The 20,630-nt window shown below is 48.2% G+C and overlaps 2 protein-coding genes across 12 annotated transcripts in view; both read left to right on the top strand.

Annotated features, from left to right (window-relative positions):
• The window catches only part of SPTBN1 (spectrin beta, non-erythrocytic 1), a 117,995-nt gene extending 114,317 nt beyond the window's left edge, over nucleotides 1-3,678 (top strand). For all 5 annotated transcript variants that reach the window (XM_071582254.1, XM_071582255.1, XM_071582253.1 and 2 more), the window contains 3 exons: nucleotides 358-531; nucleotides 1,859-1,901; nucleotides 2,296-3,678. In XM_071582254.1, the coding sequence (XP_071438355.1) occupies nucleotides 358-531; nucleotides 1,859-1,901; nucleotides 2,296-2,511 (433 nt within the window). In that variant the 3' untranslated portion in view covers nucleotides 2,512-3,678. The remainder of the gene's footprint in view (nucleotides 1-357; nucleotides 532-1,858; nucleotides 1,902-2,295) is intronic.
• A 6,713-nt stretch (nucleotides 3,679-10,391) lies between these two features.
• The window catches only part of EML6 (EMAP like 6), an 87,202-nt gene continuing 76,963 nt past the window's right edge, over nucleotides 10,392-20,630 (top strand). For 4 of the 7 annotated variants that reach the window (XM_071582243.1, XM_071582239.1, XM_071582242.1 and 1 more), the window contains exons 1-2: nucleotides 10,398-10,693; nucleotides 11,729-12,358. In XM_071582243.1, the coding sequence (XP_071438344.1) occupies nucleotides 12,162-12,358 (197 nt within the window). In that variant the 5' untranslated portion in view covers nucleotides 10,398-10,693; nucleotides 11,729-12,161. Of the gene's footprint in view, nucleotides 10,694-11,728; nucleotides 12,359-20,630 lie in introns of all 7 variants that reach the window. The other 3 variants (XM_071582241.1, XM_071582244.1, XM_071582245.1) reach the window with 2 other exon arrangements.

Genomic DNA, 20,630 nt, shown 5'->3' with positions numbered 1-20,630 from the left:
GGATTCCTCCTACAGCAGAGCTTTGCCATTAAAAGGTCAGTCAGTTTCCCTCCCAAGAGTGCAAAGTGCCCAGTGTGCCCAGCAGTCCTCCCACAGTGAGGACACCCTGATGTGCTCTCACAGGGAGCTCTGGAGGTTTCTGTTCCATTTGGCTCAGCACCAGTGCTTGTGTCCCAAAGCTGTGCTTCCACGAGAGGATTCCTAGTGTGTGGTTTGTGGGACAGCATGTGCTGTGTTCCCATCCTCACACTGATCCAGTCTGCACTGCCCCACAGAAACCCTTGGGTTTGGTTACTCGTCTTGTGCAAGTGAGAGCACTGCACTGATCCTGCTCCTGTTCCTTGCCCTGTCCCCAAGGTCATGGCATAATGTGTACTGTGTCATCAACAACCAAGAGATGGGCTTCTACAAGGACTCCAAAGCTGCTGCCTCTGGCATCCCCTACCACAACGAGATCCCCGTCAGCCTCAAGGACGCGCTCTGCGAAGTGGCCGTCGACTACAAGAAGAAGAAGCATGTGTTCAAGCTCAGGTGAGCTGGGCCTCAGGCTGGCCCTGGGAAACAGGGGGGTGTTTGCTGTGTGGGTCCAGCCTGGGAACTGGGCATAGCTGTTTACTGCACCTGCTTTTCTGAGCGAGCTCTTCCCAGCGCTGACACAGGTCTGGCCATCAAAGGGAGTGCCACGAGACAGTGCCACAGTGAGCAGGGCACTCTGGGGCCAGACCAGGTGCAGGTGCCTGAAGTTGGGAGCCTGAGTCTCACAGTGCCTTTCACAGCTCCTCAGCTGCTCCCTCTGGAACTGCTTGAGAAGGATGCTTGTGGTTCTGCTCTTTTCAAAATCAGGCCTCTTGTTTAATTGTTTCAGCATGAATTTAGGAGGCTGCTGAAGACATCTCTCACGTTTTCAGGTCCACAACATGCAGTGACAGACCATTTCACTCTGAAGTATGTTCACTCTGGCTCAAAGGTTAAAAAAAGGGCCTTTTCCTTGTGAAATTGTTCATTTTGCCGAACAATCTTCAATTAAATGCATCTTCAAAATATTTTATCTTTACAAAGCTGTGAGGTAGTCCTGTGAGAGGAGACTGACTTCATGAACTGCTCAATCATGTATTCCAAGACAAAGGTGTTTTGGTTTGGTTTTTGTGGGGGAACTAATTTTATGTTGGTGCAGGAATCCTCTAAAGGCATTAGAATCCATATCTGGGGAAAATTTGCTTTACAGAAAATATATAGGGAAATATATAGCAAATACTTAGGGAAATGTAGCTTTCTTAAAGACAGGCCTGCAGCTATGTGATTGATCCTATAGACTATTTTAAACCCCTCTGAATTGCTAATGTAAGGATGTGCTGTTCCAAAACCAAAGTCAGGCAGAACCAGCTGCCCTTTTTTCCCAGTGCCCCCTCATGTGTGTCAGGCCCCTCGAGTACTTGCAGGTAGATATTTTCTTTACTCAGTCACTGCTATTTACTGTTTAATACTTAATTTCATTTCATAAAGAGATGTTAAAATGCCTGGGTTTTGTGAGGAAAGGTGAGAAAGGCTGTAACAGCTCCTGCTGCCCCTGCCTTCTGCTTGTTCAGGTGCATGGTCTGGTGTTACTCTGTTGGTGTTTAATTAATATATATCTTCGCATACATTGCTAAGTGTGTTCCAGTGAGACTATCTGAGTAAAATCAGCACAGGAATCCAAGAGAAGGGAGACTGTGGCCTTCCCTGTGAGGAGAGGCAGCTGCTCAGCATTGCAGCTCGAGACAGCAGCACACAGAGCTCTCTGGGTTTGTACCAGCAGCACACAGAGCTCTCTGGGTTTGCACAAGAGCCACGAAAACTCCGGGTGTTGTTTCCTTTGCAGATTGACCGATGGCAACGAATACCTCTTCCAAGCCAAAGATGATGTAAGTGTGTTTATCTTATGGTTTGTGGCTGCTGTGACATCTGTGCTGTTGTAGCACAGGGACAGAACAGCTGCTGAGAGCTCAGGGCCTGTTGTGGGCCCTTCACTGCAGAGCCGGACTCGGTGATGCCCGCGGGTCCCTCCCAGCTCGGGGTATCCTGTGGGCTGTGAGCTGAGTGTGCTGTAACCCCAGGGGCTGCAGGGGGGATGTGGATGGTGTGTGGCTCAGGGACAGCTGTAGGAGTCTTGTCTGCAGGAGCACAGCTGGAGCAGAGCCAGGGCACAATCAGGGCCGCATCTCCCTCCGCTGCCCACCTGTGCCCGTTCCCCCTGGCAGAGGGGTCAGAGCAGGCATGTGGGCTCTAACAGCTCTCTGCCTTTGGGGCTTCTTGAAGGAGGAGATGAACACGTGGATCCAGGCCATCACATCAGCCATCTCGTCGGACAAGATCGAGGTGTCCCCCACCACGCAGAGCACTCCGGCCTCCAGCCGTGCCCAGACCCTGCCCGCCAGCGTCACAATAACCAGCGAGTCCAGCCCCGGCAAGCGGGAGAAGGACAAGGAGAAAGACAAGGAGAAAAGGTTCAGCCTTTTTGGGAAAAAGAAGTGAACTCCATCTCACACACTGCACTTCTCTGACCGTTCCAGTGGAATTCCAGCATGCGAGCTCAGAACCAATACGTTACTCTCTGTGCCTCATGTTCCTCAATGTGATTGACATTTTTTTATTTATAGAGCGTTTTAAAATAAAAAAAGCCAACAAAAAAAAAAAGAATCTAAAGTTACAAACGTATGAGGTGCATTGGGCAGCTTCTGTAGGAGAGGGAGAACCAGGTTTGGGGGGTTTGTTTTTGTTTTTGTTTTTTTTTTTTTTTAATGAAGTTAATGTAGATTAGATCTTACTATTTAAACTGTTCCTCAATTTTGTGAGGCTGTCTTGGAAAATAACCCACTCCTAGTGCTATTGGTATGCAAGGCAGCGGTGCTTTCGAACCTCCTGTGCACACGAGGAACCTTGTGCAGCTCAGAGCCCTCCCAGCTGGGGCTGTGCAGGAGGGCTTGCCCCGAGAGCCTCCCCTGGCAGCTCGAACCCCGTGGAGGGCACTGTGTTCTGGCAGAGTGCAGGGATGTGCAGCTTGGTTATTAACACGGCCCAGGAGCATGTTGGTGTTCCAGACGGACAAACAGGCTGAGACAGTTTGAAATAAGCTGTAATTTCAAATTGGGGTTGTTTTTTGGTTTTGTTTTTGTTTTTTTTTTTTTTCCGAAATACATTATATTGTATGTTTCAGATAATTCTAGTACAAAGTATAATAAGACTAGATGTATAATAAACCCTTTAAAATCATCGATAAGTGTAAAAGTGGAACTGAAGCATTTACTGGAAAAGTAATGTTACTCAAATGGTTACTTGCTTGTCAGCTGCAGCACTGTGTGTTATAATTTTGCTACATTACCTTGCTCTTTGATACATAGTGTGCATTTCTGTCACTGTAACTATTGTAATGAAAAATTTTCATCTTACTGCACAATCAAAAAGTACATTTAATAGGAATGAACTTTCAATGACTGGGCCTGTAGTCAAGAGTAGTACTGGAACTGGCTTTCAGTTGTATCGAACTGTACCTCTAGACTTTTACCCTATCTGTTAAATATATGCGATGTCATTAAATGCTTTTAAAACTAAATATGCTGGGTAAGTTTCTTATTTCATTTCTGACTCTGTTAAATCATAATTTTGAAAGAGGATCAAAAATAAAGTTATTTTAAAATGTCATCTCTCCTGTGCACTGAAACTGATGTCTTCAAATGTAATTCCATTCTCTTGTGCTGAAGTTCATTCTGAAATAGTTGGTTTTTTTCTTTCCTTCACTTCCCACCTGCCCTCCCTTTCACCCTGCTCCCCAATTTAAGTGCCAAAAAATAAAGAAAATGGAATTAAATCAATATTTTGTAAAATATTTGGACGTAGACACTGTTTGTGAGGAGTAAATCCAGCAGAATGGATGGAAGTAAAGCATAAGCAGGGCCTGGGGCCATGGAGTTACCTGGACATTTACCTGGCTGAGGTAAAGCTCCAGGTAAAAGTTGGCAGCCAAAGCACATCGTTTGGAGCCAGTGCTGTTCTCCAAGGCTGTACCCACCTGTTGCTCAAGTGCTTAATTAAGTCCTTTCCTTACCTTGGAGGCCACCCAGGAAACCATCTAAGAGAAATAACTTTGAGAAGCTCCATGCCATGTTTTAAAATCAGTGAAATGTAAGGAACCTGGGTTTGTAATCATTACAATACATTCAAACATAATTTTAGGTGGAAAGCAGACAGACTGCAAACTAAAGTGTTTCCAAGGGACCTGTTCCTGAACATGTGCCCAGTACACAGTGTCTGAATTCTTTTCATGGACTGTACAGTGTTCTCTGGGTTTTTCTTGTTTTCCAAAGGTTTTGGTTGTTAAATAATGGAATATTCATGCACATGGGTTTTTACTCTGTAATGTTGCATTGTTTCATCTAATTATTAGTGAAATGTAGACTAACACTGCTAGTATTGTAAATGTAAAGTTTAATACAATAGAAAAAGCTGAGGTGCAACATTATTAGAGGCTACGAAACATTGTTCTTAGTTGATTAAAGTGCACAGAGTTGTGGATGCCTTAAGTATGTGTCACTTAATTGAGCTGGTGCCCTGAGCATTGTGCAGATCCACCTCAGTGGCCTGTGGTGTGTGTTTCTGGAGTGCCTGGGGTGAACGTGCCTGCAGAGCTGTTCTCTTGTTTGTCTTGCCTCTCACTGAAACTTGTTCCCAAAAATGCCTTGAATAAAAGTGCTTTCTGCTTAGGACCTGCCTGGAAGTTGCTGAGGATCAGGAGTGAGTCCTGGTCAGCCTTGAAGTGTAAGGGAGCAGTTCCTGCAGAGAGAGGGGCCGAGCCAGGAGCAGCCTCTGGACATGGCCAGGCAGAGCAGGCAGGTCAGTGGGCACAGCCCGTGTGCCAGGGCGGGGAGAAGGAGAACAGGGATCTCCTGGATCATGGGAAGGGAGGGACTGCTGGAGAACAGCGGGGCAAGGAGAAGGGGACTGCCATGGGAGCAGCTGTCACTGCACCCGTGGTGCCTGTCCCAGGTGGCTGTGTCACCTCCCAGACTGCACCAGCAACCATGGCCCTGACACAGTTATCCACTGAGGGGTGAGGGTTTGTAGCTCAGTTTATATTTCAGGTGGTTTTGTAAGCTAACCTGTGCTTAAATTGTGAGATTTCCTCTCAACATACGTAGCAATACAGAAGTTGAACCTTAAAACTTTAATCAATTAAGACCAACCACTTCCCAGCTGTGTTGCTGTCATAGTTAAGAAGAGGAACCATCCTTTAGTCAGGTCAGTCTGCCTTTTTCCCTCTTGGTTTCACATTCCAAGCTGAGGGAAGGTCTCAGAAAGCTGCTCCTGAGAGGTCCTTCCCATGTCCTGGCAAATTGAGTGCAATGTGGGGGCAAAACCCAGAACTCCTTAGCTATAGGAATTAAGCATGTGTTGGTGGGAGGGTTTTCTTTCAGACTGATGCAAATAATCTGTTAATCCATCTGTTCTGCTCAGACAGTGTGTTCTGTGGTAGGGCTGTACTCTGTAAAAGGACGATTAATGGTGATGGTAAAGGAAAAGAAAGGAATGATTAATCTCTGTCCTGAGGAAATATTGGTTTAGATGGTTTTTCCCTTCACCATGGTCTCCTTTTTAATGCTTGAGTTCACTGAGTATGGACTTTAAATATGCAAGATCTTTAAGAATATACTTTTGTAATTAATATCTTGCAGGTATGGTGTAGTTTTGCTATTTTTGGTGGCTCTTTTGGTTTTTGCTGCCTTAACTAATCAGACATAGCTGAATGATAACAGTAAGTTAGAACAGATATTAGATTAGTCCTAATGTCCTATAATTTAAAAAAAATTATCAGAAAACCAGGCTGTGCTAAAAGAGTAACTAATGTTAAGAATTGAATTGCCTGGCCTGAGCAGGAGGAACAGCAGAGCGAAGCGAGGACTTGGCTGCCCTCCTGCATCCTGGCACTGCCCTACACTTGGAGGCCAAGCAGAGCAAAACTCAGGTAAGAAAGCACCGTGTTCTCACTGCCTTGGGGTTGGAGGTGTCCCAGGCTGGGGCTGTGCAGGGCCTGCTTGAGGAGTCAGTGCTCTGATTTATTTCCCTCCTACTGCTCAATGTCATTTATCCCCTGTCGAGCGTTTTTCTCTGCGACAGCAATTGATGGATGCTCTGGTTCTGGAACATTCTCAGCGTTTGTTTCCAAGGATTTTAAACAAGATTAAAATACAAATGAGGTGAGGCTTGAACCAACCCCCAGGGCAGGACTAAACGCTGCGGCACATGGGGCCAGGGGGAATAAAGGGAAATGTATGCCAGGCAGAGCCATAGCACATGGAAAGCACAGGACAGGGGAGCTTTGCTCCAGTTCAGCAGGCACCCTGTGGTGCCATAGCGTGTGCTGGTGCCAGGGAAGGGAGGGAGGGCAGTTGTGGTGGTGCCATGGGAGAGAAGGAGAGCAGGCAGTGGTGGTGGTGCCAGGGGAAGGAGGGAAGGCAGGCAGTGGTGGTGGTGCCATGGGAGAGAGGGAGGGCAGGCAGTTGTGGTGGTGCCAGAGGAGGGAGGGAGGGCAGGCAGTGGTGTGTGCTGTCAGCTGATATCCCCTGACATCCCTGTGTGGGCACCTCTGCAGCGTGTCATAATGCAGCACGTCCTGCTGCTGGGGACATGGGCACAGGGCAGCCCCCCCACGGGGGCATGGGCACACAGGGCTGCCTGGCCTCAGGGTGCCCACTCATGGTGTACAGGGTGAACACAAGGGGTTTGTGCATCAGTGCCTGCCCCATCCTCCCCTGCCCTAAGCCCAGCCTGCTGCTCAGCCTGGTGGTGGGGAACACCACAGCCACTCACAGCACAGCCATAGCACAGAGTGGACACCACAGCCACTCACACCACAGCCACAGCACAGGGTGGACACACCTTGTTCCACTCACATCATAGCACAGGGTGAATGCACTTTGTTCCACTAGGTATAATTTACTTTGTATACCAAATTGATGGATTGTACAGAATACTCTTTCACTGTTAGATGAGGCGCTGTGGTGCCTCATTAGGTTTTAAGCATAAAAATTACCTGGGCCTAACATAGATTTTGTTATGAGTCTCCCCTGGCTCCTGCTTTTGTTTTCCTCCCATGCCCAATGAGACAAAGCTCCCTTGCTGCTGAGTGCCAGCAGCGTCCATGAGAGGTCACTGTGTCCAGGGAGATGCTGAGCCGCAGCAGAGCCGCTCTCACTGGAGCACCTCCGTGAGCATTATCTGTGCACTGAGAGAACGGAGAGCTTCGGTCAAAGTTCTCTTAACTCTCAGTCACCTCTCTGAAGAGTTATATAAACCCGTGGCAAGACTTAGACATGGCTCAGATGCATCGCAGTAGGAGGGAACTCGAGTGGAGCATGGCAGCAGGGCACAGGAGGGTGAGGAGCAGCCTGGTGTGGCACTGGTGTGGCATGGGATGCTCGTCCATGGGAGGGCAAGGGGCAGCACCAGCCTGGTGCGGCACAGGAGGGGAAGGAGCAGAACCAGCCTGGTGTGGCACAGGACAGGAGGGCAGCTCATGGGAACACCAGGCTGTCTGCAGGGATGGTCATCATTTTGAACTGATCACAGATCCCATGCAAAGATGGCAGGAAGGCAGCCCCCAGGAAGGTCTGGTTGAAGACAGGGAGGGTCCCAGTAGAGATGGGCTCTGGCAGACCAGTGTTTGGTCTCTCAGAAATGGGCTTGAGGATGGAAAAGACTCCATTTTGCCTTTTCTCTTTCCCTCCTAATGCTATTTCTGGCTGGATCTGAGTCTTTCATTAAGGCAAATCAGTGTTCCTGCCCACAAGGAATAAGAGCTTGGAGCCAATTCCCCTGTTATGATTTTGTAGTTAAATCGTAAAACCACTGAGAGGCATCAATCAGGATTGGATTAATGTAATGCCAGGCAACAAACAAACAGAGCCAGATCACAGCTCCTGCTTCTGATCCCTCCCCCCAGGGTCTCAGGGATTTTATAGAATTTCAAAAAGCATTTGCAGCTCAAATAAGAGGTACCAATTTGGAAATACTAATTAATATGGCATCTCTGTGCAGCTGCTGCACATTCATCCATAAAAATACTGGTTACAAAGGCTACTTTGTGGAGCAGAGATCTAGGACATAACACAGATGTTTGTGTGAGGGAAAACCTCAGTGTTCATTGTTAATCACAGCTCTTGGATATGTACAGAGTGGGCAGGATGTATCACAGAGGATTGGAGCTCATTTGATATTGGTGCTTTTTGGCATCTTCTATACAAGGCTTGCTTTAAACAGGCAAATAAAAAAAATAATTAAAAAAACCCAACACCAAGCCCAAAACCCTCAAAAAACCCACCAGCAAGGAATGGCCCCTTGGACAGAGAGCAGTGACTGCCATTCAGGTACTACTCGTACAAGATGCTGTGTTAGTTGGTGCTTCCATTTAATACCAAAGAAAGCAGTAAAACCATGGGATGTGTTCCACCCCGGGGCTCTTTGCCACAACCAGGAGGGAAAATGCTGCTGCTATTGCAAATTCTTATGTCTCTTTTAATTGACTTTTTCAGTACATTTTAAGGTGTTCATCTTTTACAAGAGTTACGTTAAGCTGGAAATACATTCTGACAACTCTTTTGTTGAACAGAAAGGCCCTTTTTTTTTTACTGAGGTTCACACTCTGTCTTGGTCTGTGTTTTTCCTTCCCAGCCTTGGTTGTGTTTGTGCTGCTGAGGCCTCCCAAGTGCAGCACTAACAGCAGAGCCCGCGGGGCAGGAGGGACGTGCCGTGGGGTGACACTGAACAGCAGGTCACAGCACTGAGGACCATTTGCAGCAACGTGACAGCTCCTGATGGAAAAGTAAATAATGCATTTGTTTTAATTGAAAAAAAAAAAACAAACACAAATCCCTCACCATTAAATTAATTTATTGAATTAATTAATTCAATCACCACAAAAAAATTCACTGAATTGTTGAGGGTGGACATGACAGAAGAATGAGTGAGAATGAACTTGTGTAGCTCCACATGTTTAAAGGTTTTATTCTGAGGTTTTATTGGGGTGTTGGTTCATGACTAGTGTAGTTAATTGCTAAAATAATGATTTATAAAGATAATTTTTTCCTCAAACTGAGGATCCTAAAGGATTGAACACAAAGTTCAACCTGACTGCCACTGCTCTCAGGGGTGACAGCCACACCAGCTGAGGCTCCAAACCAGTAGCTGAAGAGCCTGTTTGTCATACCTATGAATTTTTTAATTTAACAAAAAAGATCATGAAAGGAGAGCTGTGATCACATGGAAGTTATTCCGTTGAACAATAGTGGGATGGGAAACGGTGACAAATTCCTAATTCTGTGGAAGCCTCATTAGATACCCACATCCAAGGGGTGACAACACAGCTTTCCACACTGTGACAGAAAAGAGAGATTGCAATTATTTTGGCAGCTGCAGGAAGATGCTCAGCCCAGCCCGAGGGGGTTTGGTGCAATGCAAGGCATTTGGAGTGTTATTTCACAGCTTTCCGAAGCGCTGCAATGAGACCAGCTGTGCCTTTCACGCTCGGGGGCTCAGAATTCGGGGGCACAGCCCGGTGTTTGGGGAGCGGTTGCTGGCGAAGCAACTAAACCCCCACCCAACCCAAGGTGCCCACGGGTTTGGGGGTGTCTGTGGGGCTTTGGGGGTGTCTGTGGGGCTTTGGGGCGCTGCTGTGCAGGGGAAGGGCCGAGGGGCGGGTTCCAGTGCGGGAACCGCGAGACGCTCGCGGGGCCTCGGGCTCGGCCCGCACCGAGGGCGGGAAACGCCGCAGGCACTGGGATGCCCCGCGCGCCGAGGCCCCGCCTCCGAGCGGCGCCGTGAGGGCTCCCTGAGGGCTCTGCCCGCCCGGGGATGGCACCGGCACCGTGAGGGCTCTTTGAGGGCTCTGCCCGCACGGGCATGGCACCGGCACCGTGAGGGCTCCGTGAGGGCTCTGCCCGCCCGGGGATGGCACCGCCACCGGCACCGTGAGGGCTCTGCCCGCCCAGGGACTGCATCGGCTTCGTGAGGGCTCCGCCCGCCGAAGGCCGGCACTGGCTCCGTGAGGGTTCCATGAGGGCTCAGCGAGGGCTCCACCCGTCCGGGAATGGCACCAGCACCGTAAGGGTTCAGCGAGGGCTCCGTGAGGGCTCCGCCCGCCCGGGGCCGGCGCTGTGAGGGCTCCGCCCGCCGAAGGAGGCACCGCCACTGTGAGGGTTCAGCGAGGGCTCCGTGAGGGCTCCGCCCGCCCGGGGGCGGTACCGGCTCCGTGAGGGGTCTATGAGGGCTCCGCCCGCCGGGGGCCGGCACCGGTTCCGTGAGGGCTCCGTGGGGGCTCCATGAGAGCTCTGCCCGCCGGGGGCCGGGGGCCGGCACCGGCACCGGCATCGTAAGGGCTCCGCTCGCCCGGGGCCGACGCTGTGAGGGCTCCGCCCGCCGGGGGAGATACCGCCACCGTGAGCGTTCTGTGAGGATGCCGTAGGGGCTCCGCCCGCCCAGGGCCGGCGCTGTGAGGGCTCCGCCCGCCCGGGGGCGGTACCGGCACCGTGAGGGGTCTGTGAGGGCTCCGCCCGCCGGGGCTGGCACTGGGTTCGTGAGGGCGCCGTGGGATCTCCGCAAGGGCTCCGTCCGACCGGGGCCGGTGCTCGACACGCACAGCCGTGTGAGGCGTGTTGTGTGGGAAAAGGTACCGGGGTGGTTGTCTACCGTGGACTCCCCTCCTCCCGTCCGCCTGACAAGGTTCTCTGGTTGCAGCATCCCCTTCTCCGCGGCTGTGGCCGAGGGTCCGGAGGGTGGGGCTGCGCTCCCGAGGGGGACACCATAAAGCGGTGGGTGCCTTATCGCCAGCAACACGCAGCAACCACGCTCGACTGACCGTGACAATACAAATTCTGCTTTAGGAAAAGCAGAAGACAGGCGAGGAAATGTGTTCCTTGGAATAGGATTCCAAAGGATGACAGTACCAAATAAAAAGCCACAAGCATTCACTGTCTCATGGTGAATTGACGTGACTGAAATTAAAATTGTTTTAATTCCATGGTTGCTGCAGAATCCAAAATGAGGAAGGTTTGGGTCGCTGGGGGATAAGGAAAGGTGGGATAATATCCTCATGTTTATGCTGGATGTTGTATATGAGATAATGTTCAAAGAGAGGGTTTATGTGTGGGCTCAGAGCGCTGGATCCTGCTAGCAGGGCTCAGCAGCACCCAGAGCACTCACAGCACCCATCCCATCCCTGTAGAGCTGCCCGTGCAGACAGTCCCCCCATCCCCGCAGAGCTGCCCCATCCAGACAGTCCCCCCATCCCTGCAGAGCTTCCCCATCTAGACAGTCCCCCCATCCCTGCAGAGCTGCCCCATCTAGACAGTCCCCCCATCCCTGCAGAGCTGCCCGTGCAGTCCCCCCATCCCCACAGAGCTGCCCCATCCAGACAGTCCCCCCAGCCCCGCAGAGCTGCCCCATCCAGACAGTCCCCCCATCCCCGCAGAGCTGCCCCATCCAGACAGTCCCCCATCCCTGGAGAGCTGCCCGTGCAGACAGTCCCCCCCATCCCTGCAGAGCTGTCCCATTTCAGACAGTCCCCCCATCCCTGCAGAGCTGCCCCATCCAGACTGTTCCCTCATCCCTGCAGAGCTGCCCCATCCAACAGCCCCTTTGCCTTTTAAACACACGTGCACTCTGCAATTCAAACCCACGGGGTTTGTGTTCTCTTCTCTCACAGCCCTGGCCCGAGGGTCGCTGTGTTAAAAAGAAGAGCACCCAGGAAGCTTTGTGCAGGAAGCCAAGAAGGTGCAACACGGGAGGCGCAGCGGGGAGCCCTTGGCAGGTGGTGCTGGTGACGCACAGAAGTTACTTTGCCTTCGGAGAGAAAAAAAAGCCGCGTCTGCTGCTCATGTAGGTGTGTTTTGTGCCCCCGAGAAGTTGCCGGTCGCGCAGCGGCGGAGCGGCGGCTGCAGACGATGGTGGCGGCGCGGCGCTGAGCGGCGGCACCGCGGCCCGGTGCGCTGCCCGATGCGCTGCCCCGCAGCATCCCCGCGCCCCAGGGCCACCTGAGGCTCCGGCACGGCACGATCGGCGGCGGTGGAGAGGGCACAGCGTGCTGGGCAGGCGGGGCAGCGCCCGGCGGCGTGCGGGTGGGCAGGGGGCTGGTTATCATGGCGGATCGGACGGCTCCGCGCTGCCAGCTGCGGCTGGAGTGGGTGTACGGCTACCGGGGCCACCAGTGTCGCAACAACCTGTACTACACGGCAGGAAAAGAGGTCGTGTACTTCGTGGCTGGAGTCGGCGTGGTTTACAACACCAGGGAGCACAGCCAGAAATTCTTCCTCGGCCACAACGATGATATTATCAGGTAAGGGGGCTGACTTCTCTGGTGGTGGGGTGGGGTGGGGTTTAAAGAGAAGGGAGGAGAATGTAGGACTGGCAGAATACCCCTTTCTTGCTGCTTTCAGCTCGGCTCGTACCGGCCGTTTTAAAGCAGCCCAGATTTGTTAGCGGCAGCCTGTGGCAAAGCTGGATTTCCAGATACTGTCGGTTATCATCGTTGTGTAGCAAAGCTTCAAAATGTTGCAGTAATGAGAGAGAAGCTAAGTTTTTCTCTTGCGCTGCACCAAAAGCAAAGCGTTTCGTTTCAGCCCTGGGAAGATCTTAGTGCAACAGTGCTGCAAAGCCGCGGCTCCAGCACATTGATCTTCCCAGGGCTGGGACCCCAGCTCATCGATTCTGGCACCGCACAGGCGGCAGGTGTGGCTGTCCTTACCCTCAGCAAATCCCAGCACGAGGGTGCAGAAATCTGACACATCGCTCAAACTAAGCTGCTTTTAATATCACCCGGAAAATGTAAATCAAAATCAAGTTCGGCTGTTTGCACTCCAGGCAAAAATCCCAGGCGTGCTGGTGCAAGATGGCTACAGAAGCACAGGTCTTGCTCCTCGTCTGTCCAGCTTATCCTCTGTTTCTCTCAAATTCTGCCAGAGAAGTGCATTTAATTGATGTTCTTGTCCTACAGAAATGCTGATTTTTACTGCACCTCACAAAATAGCACAATTAAAACATGGTTAGAGCATTCAAGGTACCCTCTTTAAAAATCTGTCTGAAATACAGAAATTTATATCAGAAACACAGAAAATTGATGTTGTAGCTACTACTTCATGACAGAAATGTGAGCCTAGAATATCCCTGTGAAGGATGTTGCCTGGTGATGACACTCCTCTGAGCACAGCTATCTGCTGCCCTCCCTGTTCACCCAATTCAGCATGAATGAAGTGTTTTCTTGCTGATGGGAAACCAGAGCAGTCCCAGGTGACTCATGGTGCGGGAGTGCTGTGGAACAGCTGCTGAAGGCAGCAGATCACACCACTGTCATGTCAGCCTTGTTTACACAAACCCAGCCACTTTTCCAAGGAAGAGATTTGGGCTGCTGTGTATCCTCGTAGCATCCTTCTCCTCTCTAGGATGTGTTAAAGCATTTTGTCAAGTACTGTGGATGTGATTAAAAGTTTATTCTGGTTTCAAAGGTATTACCACCTCCAAAAGTATTTTAGATCCATCTGCAATATCATGAAATTAAAAGTTTTGCTTGTTGTATGGACATAAATGTTGATATTCTGTGGAACAGGAAGTGTAATCCATGTAGGGAGTTGTCTATTTCTGAGCTTGTGTTTGAATACTTATTAAATACTAGAATTATAATTTGTCAAGACAGAGCTCCATAACTGAAGATATCGACTGGGGTTTTGTTGGACAGTGATGCTTTGGTTCTTTTTATTTTTAATATTTAGTCAGCTGAGGGGAAAATGTCTGAAATATTATACTCATATTTTTAAATAGATGATTTCTGTGTGGTCATCACTCATATGGGTCACAAATGTAGGAATTTAAATTCTCACATTTTAGGCTTCATGGCTCTTGCTCGATTGAGATGAATGGGATGAAAGGACTTACCAATTTTCTGTTTTTCTTGGGGTTTGCTTTCCTGAGATCAGCTCCTAAACAGCAGTGTGTGCATTTGCAGTCCAACAGGTTGTCATTTCTAAAGAGGTTTGAAACAGCATTTTAAAAAAGAAAACTTGCAGATTTTGGAAAATGCTGCAAATCACTGATAGCAGAAGACCTTGAAGGGAGAAGATCTTCTGCTTCCAAGGACTGCTGTTATCTCCTTTTCTCTTGAGAGGTCTTTGTGAATGCTTTTCTGTGGGGAAAAAATGATGACCCCATGATTCTCAGAGCTGATACCATGTATTACCTCAAAGTGTTTGCTGGAGTCACGATAGGAGATGTTTGTCCTTGGTGAAGGGGTCGGGTGTGTGTGTTTAATGTGTTTTTACAAGATTAATGGTTCTGTCTTTTGTATCAAAATAACGCAGTTGGACATAATTTAGTTTGGGCTCAAGCAGACCAGAGTGTATTGGATTAATGGAGAAATGCCATTTTTCCCAAGGTTCATATTTAAAGACAAGCTCTGTGTGTCCCAGGAACTGGACGTACTGCACTTGGCTAATAAGGTCGATGCTCTGAGGGAACAAGTGAGCTCAGAATGTCCTGTTTTCTGAGCAGAGCCACCACCAGGTGCTGTGGTCCCCAGCTCTTCCTCCCTTACCTTGAGCATGAGACATGTCCTGAATCACACCAGCCAACCTCCAAGTGAGCCCTGCTTTGCAGAGGGGTTTGTGGGTGATCCCCAGAGCTCCCCTTCTGAACTGAGGTGTTCTGTGGTTCCTTTGGGGACACAGTTCTCCGTGCATGTTATTTAGCTGGGGAGGAGTTAATACTATTGCTTAGCAAGTCCTGTCATGATAGAAGAGGATCGACACATGGCAGAAGTGAGTCAGCATTAGTTCTGGTCTCTGCAGACTCCTGGGCCGCTTTGTTTGCAAACTAAAGAGACCTACAATTTCTGAAGTTTATAATCAAAGAGCGTGAAACAGACCCTGTTCTCGCTGCCATCCCTTCCCGGGATGTAAACACAGCTATTGCAACCTGGGAATGGGGAGAGTGTCCTGTAGGTGTATCCTTACAAATCCCACTGATCCTCACTGCACTGTCATTGCTGCTGGGTGGGGTTCGGTTGCAGGAGCTGATAGGAACACACGGGGATTCTTTTCCTTCTCCAGTAATTGAAAAGTGGGCTTTTGCAGCAGCTCCTTGTTGTGGCTGAAGTCTGTGTGCCGGTGAGGAGCTTGCAATTCCCGCAGCATCTCTGCCTTCCACAGGATTCATGCCAATGTGGGATCTGGTTGCAGCAGAACCTCCTGCAAGGCTGGTTGTTAGTTTGGGCAGGGATTGAATACTTTCCAAAGAACAGAAGGTTATTTTGTGTTGTGCCTTACTTGTAGAACAGTGATCCATTAGATCACTCCTTGTTTTTCTTTCAATAAGTGTTAAATGGAGGCAGTTCTTTTTTATAACTTTTCTGCAGTTTTTGCATGTGGAAGCCACAGAAAACAGCAAAAGTAAAAATATAATCAATTGAGATACTTCTCATTATCATTTAAAATACAGTTCATTTGATTTATTTTTACAAAAATCATTTGCAAACAGAGACTCATTCCCAACTTCAAGAAATTTTTCTGCCGGTGTAGTAGTGAAGTTATGTCTCTTTGTTCTTAAGTTCCAAGAAGTTCTGCAGTATTGAGCAGTTTTCCTGAATATGGCAAAGCTTACCGGGAGAACATCTCTGACAGCATACTGAAGACTTCACCTGCACTTTTTGTGCACCCCAGTTTCCTGTGGTGTCTGGTGTTCTGTGTGCCATGCATTTACAGGGGCAGTGTTGCATCCCAGTTCCTCCCAGCACGTCTCTGCCAGGCTCTGTGCTGCCTGGGGGTGGCACCTGCCCGGCCCCTGCTCCCCAGGGCTGCAGGGCCGTTGTTTGTGTCAGGCTGCTCCCAGTGCCCCAGCAGAGCGGGATTTATCCGAGTGTTGCTGTGGCTGTGCTGGGCTCCGTCTGTGTCTGTGTGTGCCCCTGTGCTGACAGATTGGGATTAGAGCCACGGCCGTGCCAGTGGGATGAGATTTACTGACATACAGACTGCAGGCCTGCTTTGTGCTCCACAGGGGTTGTTTCAGGAGACAGGATGTGTACTGGAATAGGACTGGACAGTTTTTTGCCTTTCTGCTGTTGGGAATAAAGGAATAGGGTGCTTGAAGCAGTGTCGTTTGCTGTTGGCTGTAGCAAATGTAATTTTGGAATAAGTAAATTGATGGCAGAGCTGTGCAAATCAAAACCTCAGATACAGACTATCTAAATTGTACTTGAAGATTTTTATTTGAAATTATGTATTATAATATCTCTGCCTAGCCTTCATTTTTTAATGAATTCTTTAAATTTTCTCTGTGTTAACTCTCTGCAACTTTTAAACTTGTTTTATTCCAGTTTGATTTGAGATGACAAAGAGTCATCAGGTAGTTGAGTGTAATCATTCTTTACTAGGAGAAAACTCATAGAAAATATTTTGATATAAGTAACCTTAATTTCAAATTTGCTTCTTAATTTGGAGGATGGGGAGGAGCTTTACGGCATGACACAGTTTTGTGTTAGTGTTTTGTACCATCAAACTGTGTACATAGGTACATGGTATAGGTATTATGTACAAATTCTGGTCTTTACAGACCTTTATAAACTGCATCTTGCAGGCCAGAAGAGATCAGCCTCCACAAACTAATATTCCTGTCTTTCTTCTTGACAAAATGGTTGTCAGATAGATTTATGAAGGCAATTTCCAGGTACTTTTCCTTTCTTCTAAGCCTTGATTAGGTTTTTGCAGGAAGATGAGATGCATTTCTGCCCCAGGAACATTTGGTTGTCTGCATTTTCCAGCAGACTCGTTGGATTTGAATTCTCCTTGAGAAGTGGTATTTATGACAGACTGGGAATGAGACCTCCAGAGCTTCAGGAAGGCCTGATCTTAAGGCCTTGTATATGTTTATGTCAAATTCCTCTAAACATTTCAGCAGCACAATGAACTTTGGTGCTCTGCATCTTCTTGCAGGAACTTCTCTTAGTGCTGGCATTGAAGCCAGTTCCTTCTGCCACAGATGGACTGAAATGCACTGAAAGGATGGTAAAAAAAACAGAATATGAAATAAAGGTTACTCTCAGAGGGATGTAGCAACCCTGCCTAACTTTCCTTGTTACAAAAGAATTCACTGGGTTTTGTATTGGGAATTTTGAGTGCCTTCATTATTTTAGCAGACTGGAGTGTTCAGGGTGTAATCCTGCATGAAAACTGCTGACTAACCAGTACTGCAGTTTATATGTAGTCACACTAATACTGATGCCTCCACATCAAAATTGGGCATCCATTCATGCCAAACATCTGCTCTCTTGTCTTCAAAAACTTTCTCCCACATGCAGAGTTGAACACTGCAAGTGTCCTTTACTCTAGTGCTGTCTTTAGGAGTAGCTTATTACTTGCAATTATTAATTGCAAAATACTGGTATTTCTAACAGTAAATAACTGTAGTAAAAAAGGACAGTAAAACATCCCCTCAGGTTTTCACAGCTCTACTTGCAGTGACAGTTACAGCCCCTTTCCTTTCACCCTGACTAGGGAGATCACACTTCCCTCTCTGTCTCTTAACAGCTCTCTAACAAACAAGAGGTGAGTCGCAGTCAGCTGCTGTCTGACCAGAAAACATGTTCAATGTATTCCCTGAACTTTTCTTTCATCTCTTTAGTTTTTGAGCACTGTAAGGCACCTTAGGAGTCTTTTGGCTGAGTTCTGTGAATGCTGGAATCTGTGGTGAGGTGGAAGCTGAGCTGTCCCCGTGGCTGCTGTTTTACCAGACGGGAGCTGGTTCTGTGTGTGACCCTGCTGGGCCTGGCTCTGGCCCTGCCCACACCCGTGCTGAGCATGCAGGGCGTGGCTGCACTTCAGTGAGGTTTGAGCAGCAGCTCTGAGCAGGGTCCTGAGCCCTCTGAGATTCTGAGGGATTCTCATCTGTTTAGAAATCTACTTTTATTGAAACCTATGAAATGCTGTTCCATGGAACTCCTCTCTTAGTGGCTGTAAAACAGGTTTATAACATGCAATTATGTTCCTGATCCAAGGAAGGCCTTGTGCAGCTACAGTGATTGTTACCTGTGTTCTGGCCCTCTACTTCCACAGGGGCTTGTTTGGGTTTTTTGAAATATGTGGCATCAAGAGGTGGCCTCAAATGCCTAAAATGACATATATTGAGCCTTTGTGTAAACTGGTTCAAAGAGCTATTTCAAAGCTTTTGCTTGTCAGACTGGAGAGGTTTGGCTGGTTCTATCTGGGAATTAGATCAAACCCTATCAGTCTGACAGGCTGCTTTAGGAGGGGCAGCTCTGAGCTGCATTCCTGCCCATGCAGACCCTCCCTCCCCTCTCCCAGGGAGCTCCCATTGCAGGCTGGTTGGTGTCTTGGTGCAAACTGCTGTGCAAACACAGTGCTTGGTACAGGTGAGGGGCTAGCCCAGAGTTACTGCTGTCAGACTAAGCAGAGTTTCTGCCTGTAATAGTGGCCCTTGTCCATCTTAATCCTGGAACAGGTTTTCAGGAGCTGCCCCTGGGTGGTGGAGTTGCAGAAATCCGAGGCAGGAATCTTGCTCCCTCCTCTGAGCTGTGTCGGGTTAAGGGGCAGGGGAGGAGCTGGGGAAACAAGTGCTGGTTCGTTAAACACTTAAAAAAGCTGCACAGCGGAGACTGTTCCCTTCCCTGGGCACGCACCTCCCTGCAGGGCTGTGTGTGCACTGCAGGTTTTACAGAATCCCTTCGGCTACTGCGATTCCAGGGCACCTGCTGGATGCACCCGCTGGATGCACCTGCTGGATGCACCTGCTGCAGCACAGCCACCTGCAGGAGCCACCCATGGAGCAGCCAGCAGGGTTTAACATGGATGTGACATGTGTGTGCAAAGGTTAAATAAAAGCCTGGGTGTTTCTAGAAGATTCAGATCATTGGAAATGGGCTCAGGGAACAAAGTCTGCTCTTTGAGACTTGGTCAGATCTCTGAGTGTCTAATGTTGTTAAATAATGGTGTTAAAGGAATGTCACTGTCCTTTTGTCTTTTGTGATGGACTTTCCTCCTCTACTTATTTCCCACACTGATCATTTAATCAGTTGGTTTTTATACCACAGGTCATGGCATTCAGAATGGAATTAGAATTTTGGAGAGCTTCTTTTGATATGTGACTCCTTCCAATACAGCATTTGTGATATAAGTTGTATCCCAGAATAAATATCTCACAGGAATTTCAAGTGAAAATTTGATACTTCATATTATGACAGAAAATTTTGACAGAGAATCAATGAGGAAGGCTAATTCCCTTTATTTATTTTCTATTAAGTAGAGGGAGGACACCTTTTGAAAGGAATCTGCACATCTGTTTTACATTCATTTCTCTTCCCTCTTATCTCTCCTCTCTGATGAGGACAGTTTAGGTTATTAAAAATTATTCTTTTATCCTTCAAATTATCCTTATATCCTTTAAAAATTATTTTTCATAAATTCAGGTCCTACTTGGCAGAACACTAATAATTTTATGAAAACAGCAGTTTTGTAAATAACTTCAACCTTAAGAAGATAGATATAAAGTAATTTCTTCCTTTGAGACAGAACCCAGTCAAGAACTTCAGTTTTGAGGGCCTTGCATATTTTGTTCCTTTCTTCATGTAACAGGAAAATACAGAAGTTGCCAAATGTTGGTATTTTTAAGGCTTTTGTCCAAATATGCCCAGTTGTTTTATTGTCTGTTTGGGAGCTGTAGAGGAGAATGCTGGAATAACCTTCATAAGCACAAGGGGCAAATCCTACAGTTTTCAACTCTTGCACCAGGTTTCTTACGTCAGTGTATATGTTAACAATTGTTATTGTAGTTGTTGCATTACCAGAGAAAGCAGAAATAAGGATGTCAGAAAATGTGTGGCTTGAATTACAATTAATGCCAGGACTGGGGTGAAGTGTTTGGAGTTTGTGCCCTGTAATGTTTTCCCAAGGTTGATACTGGAGGATTGGGTGATAAATGGTCCTGCCACGGGTTTCGGTCGTGGATACACTTTCATTCTCACGGCTGGAGAGAGGGTGTTTTGCTGAGGAAAACTGTAAGGGAATAGAAGAGCAAGTAGATGCTGAACTGTGTCCAGGGACACAAGAAATCTTCTTTGACAGCTTGTGGTTTTGACAGCTCTGAAGGCAACACCCCTCCGTAACATCCACGATGCATAAGCTGGAGAAAACCCCGAAGTATTAGCAAATGACAAGCGGTAAACCAGATTATCAGTGCCTGAGGGTACACCCTGCCAGGCAGTTACATAATGGCACAGACTCCTCAGCCTCCACTGCAGCACCGGACTGAAACACAGCAAAAAGGTCTCCCAGGAGCCCAGCTCTGAAACTCCACACAAGGCACAGCTCCAGGTTCCTCATCTCTGCTGAAGAGTTGGCTAAGAAATCAAGAGAAATAATAACAATAGGCAAGAAAATTAATCATAATGCTTACATAAAAACATAACAAGTCATAATTCCATGTTAGTTTACATAACCCCTGGTATTAGTCTCATAGAACAGAAGTTTAAAAGGCATTCTTTGGATCACCCTGATCTTCCTCAAACACACCATGTCAGGGGTTTTGGTAATGTCTGACTTCACACCTGCTCC

Source organism: Pithys albifrons, chromosome 2, assembly GCF_047495875.1.
Source record: "Pithys albifrons albifrons isolate INPA30051 chromosome 2, PitAlb_v1, whole genome shotgun sequence".
Taxonomy (NCBI): domain Eukaryota; kingdom Metazoa; phylum Chordata; class Aves; order Passeriformes; family Thamnophilidae; genus Pithys; species Pithys albifrons.
Note: the sequence above shows the minus strand (reverse complement) of the source record. Positions and strands in the feature narration are given on the sequence as shown.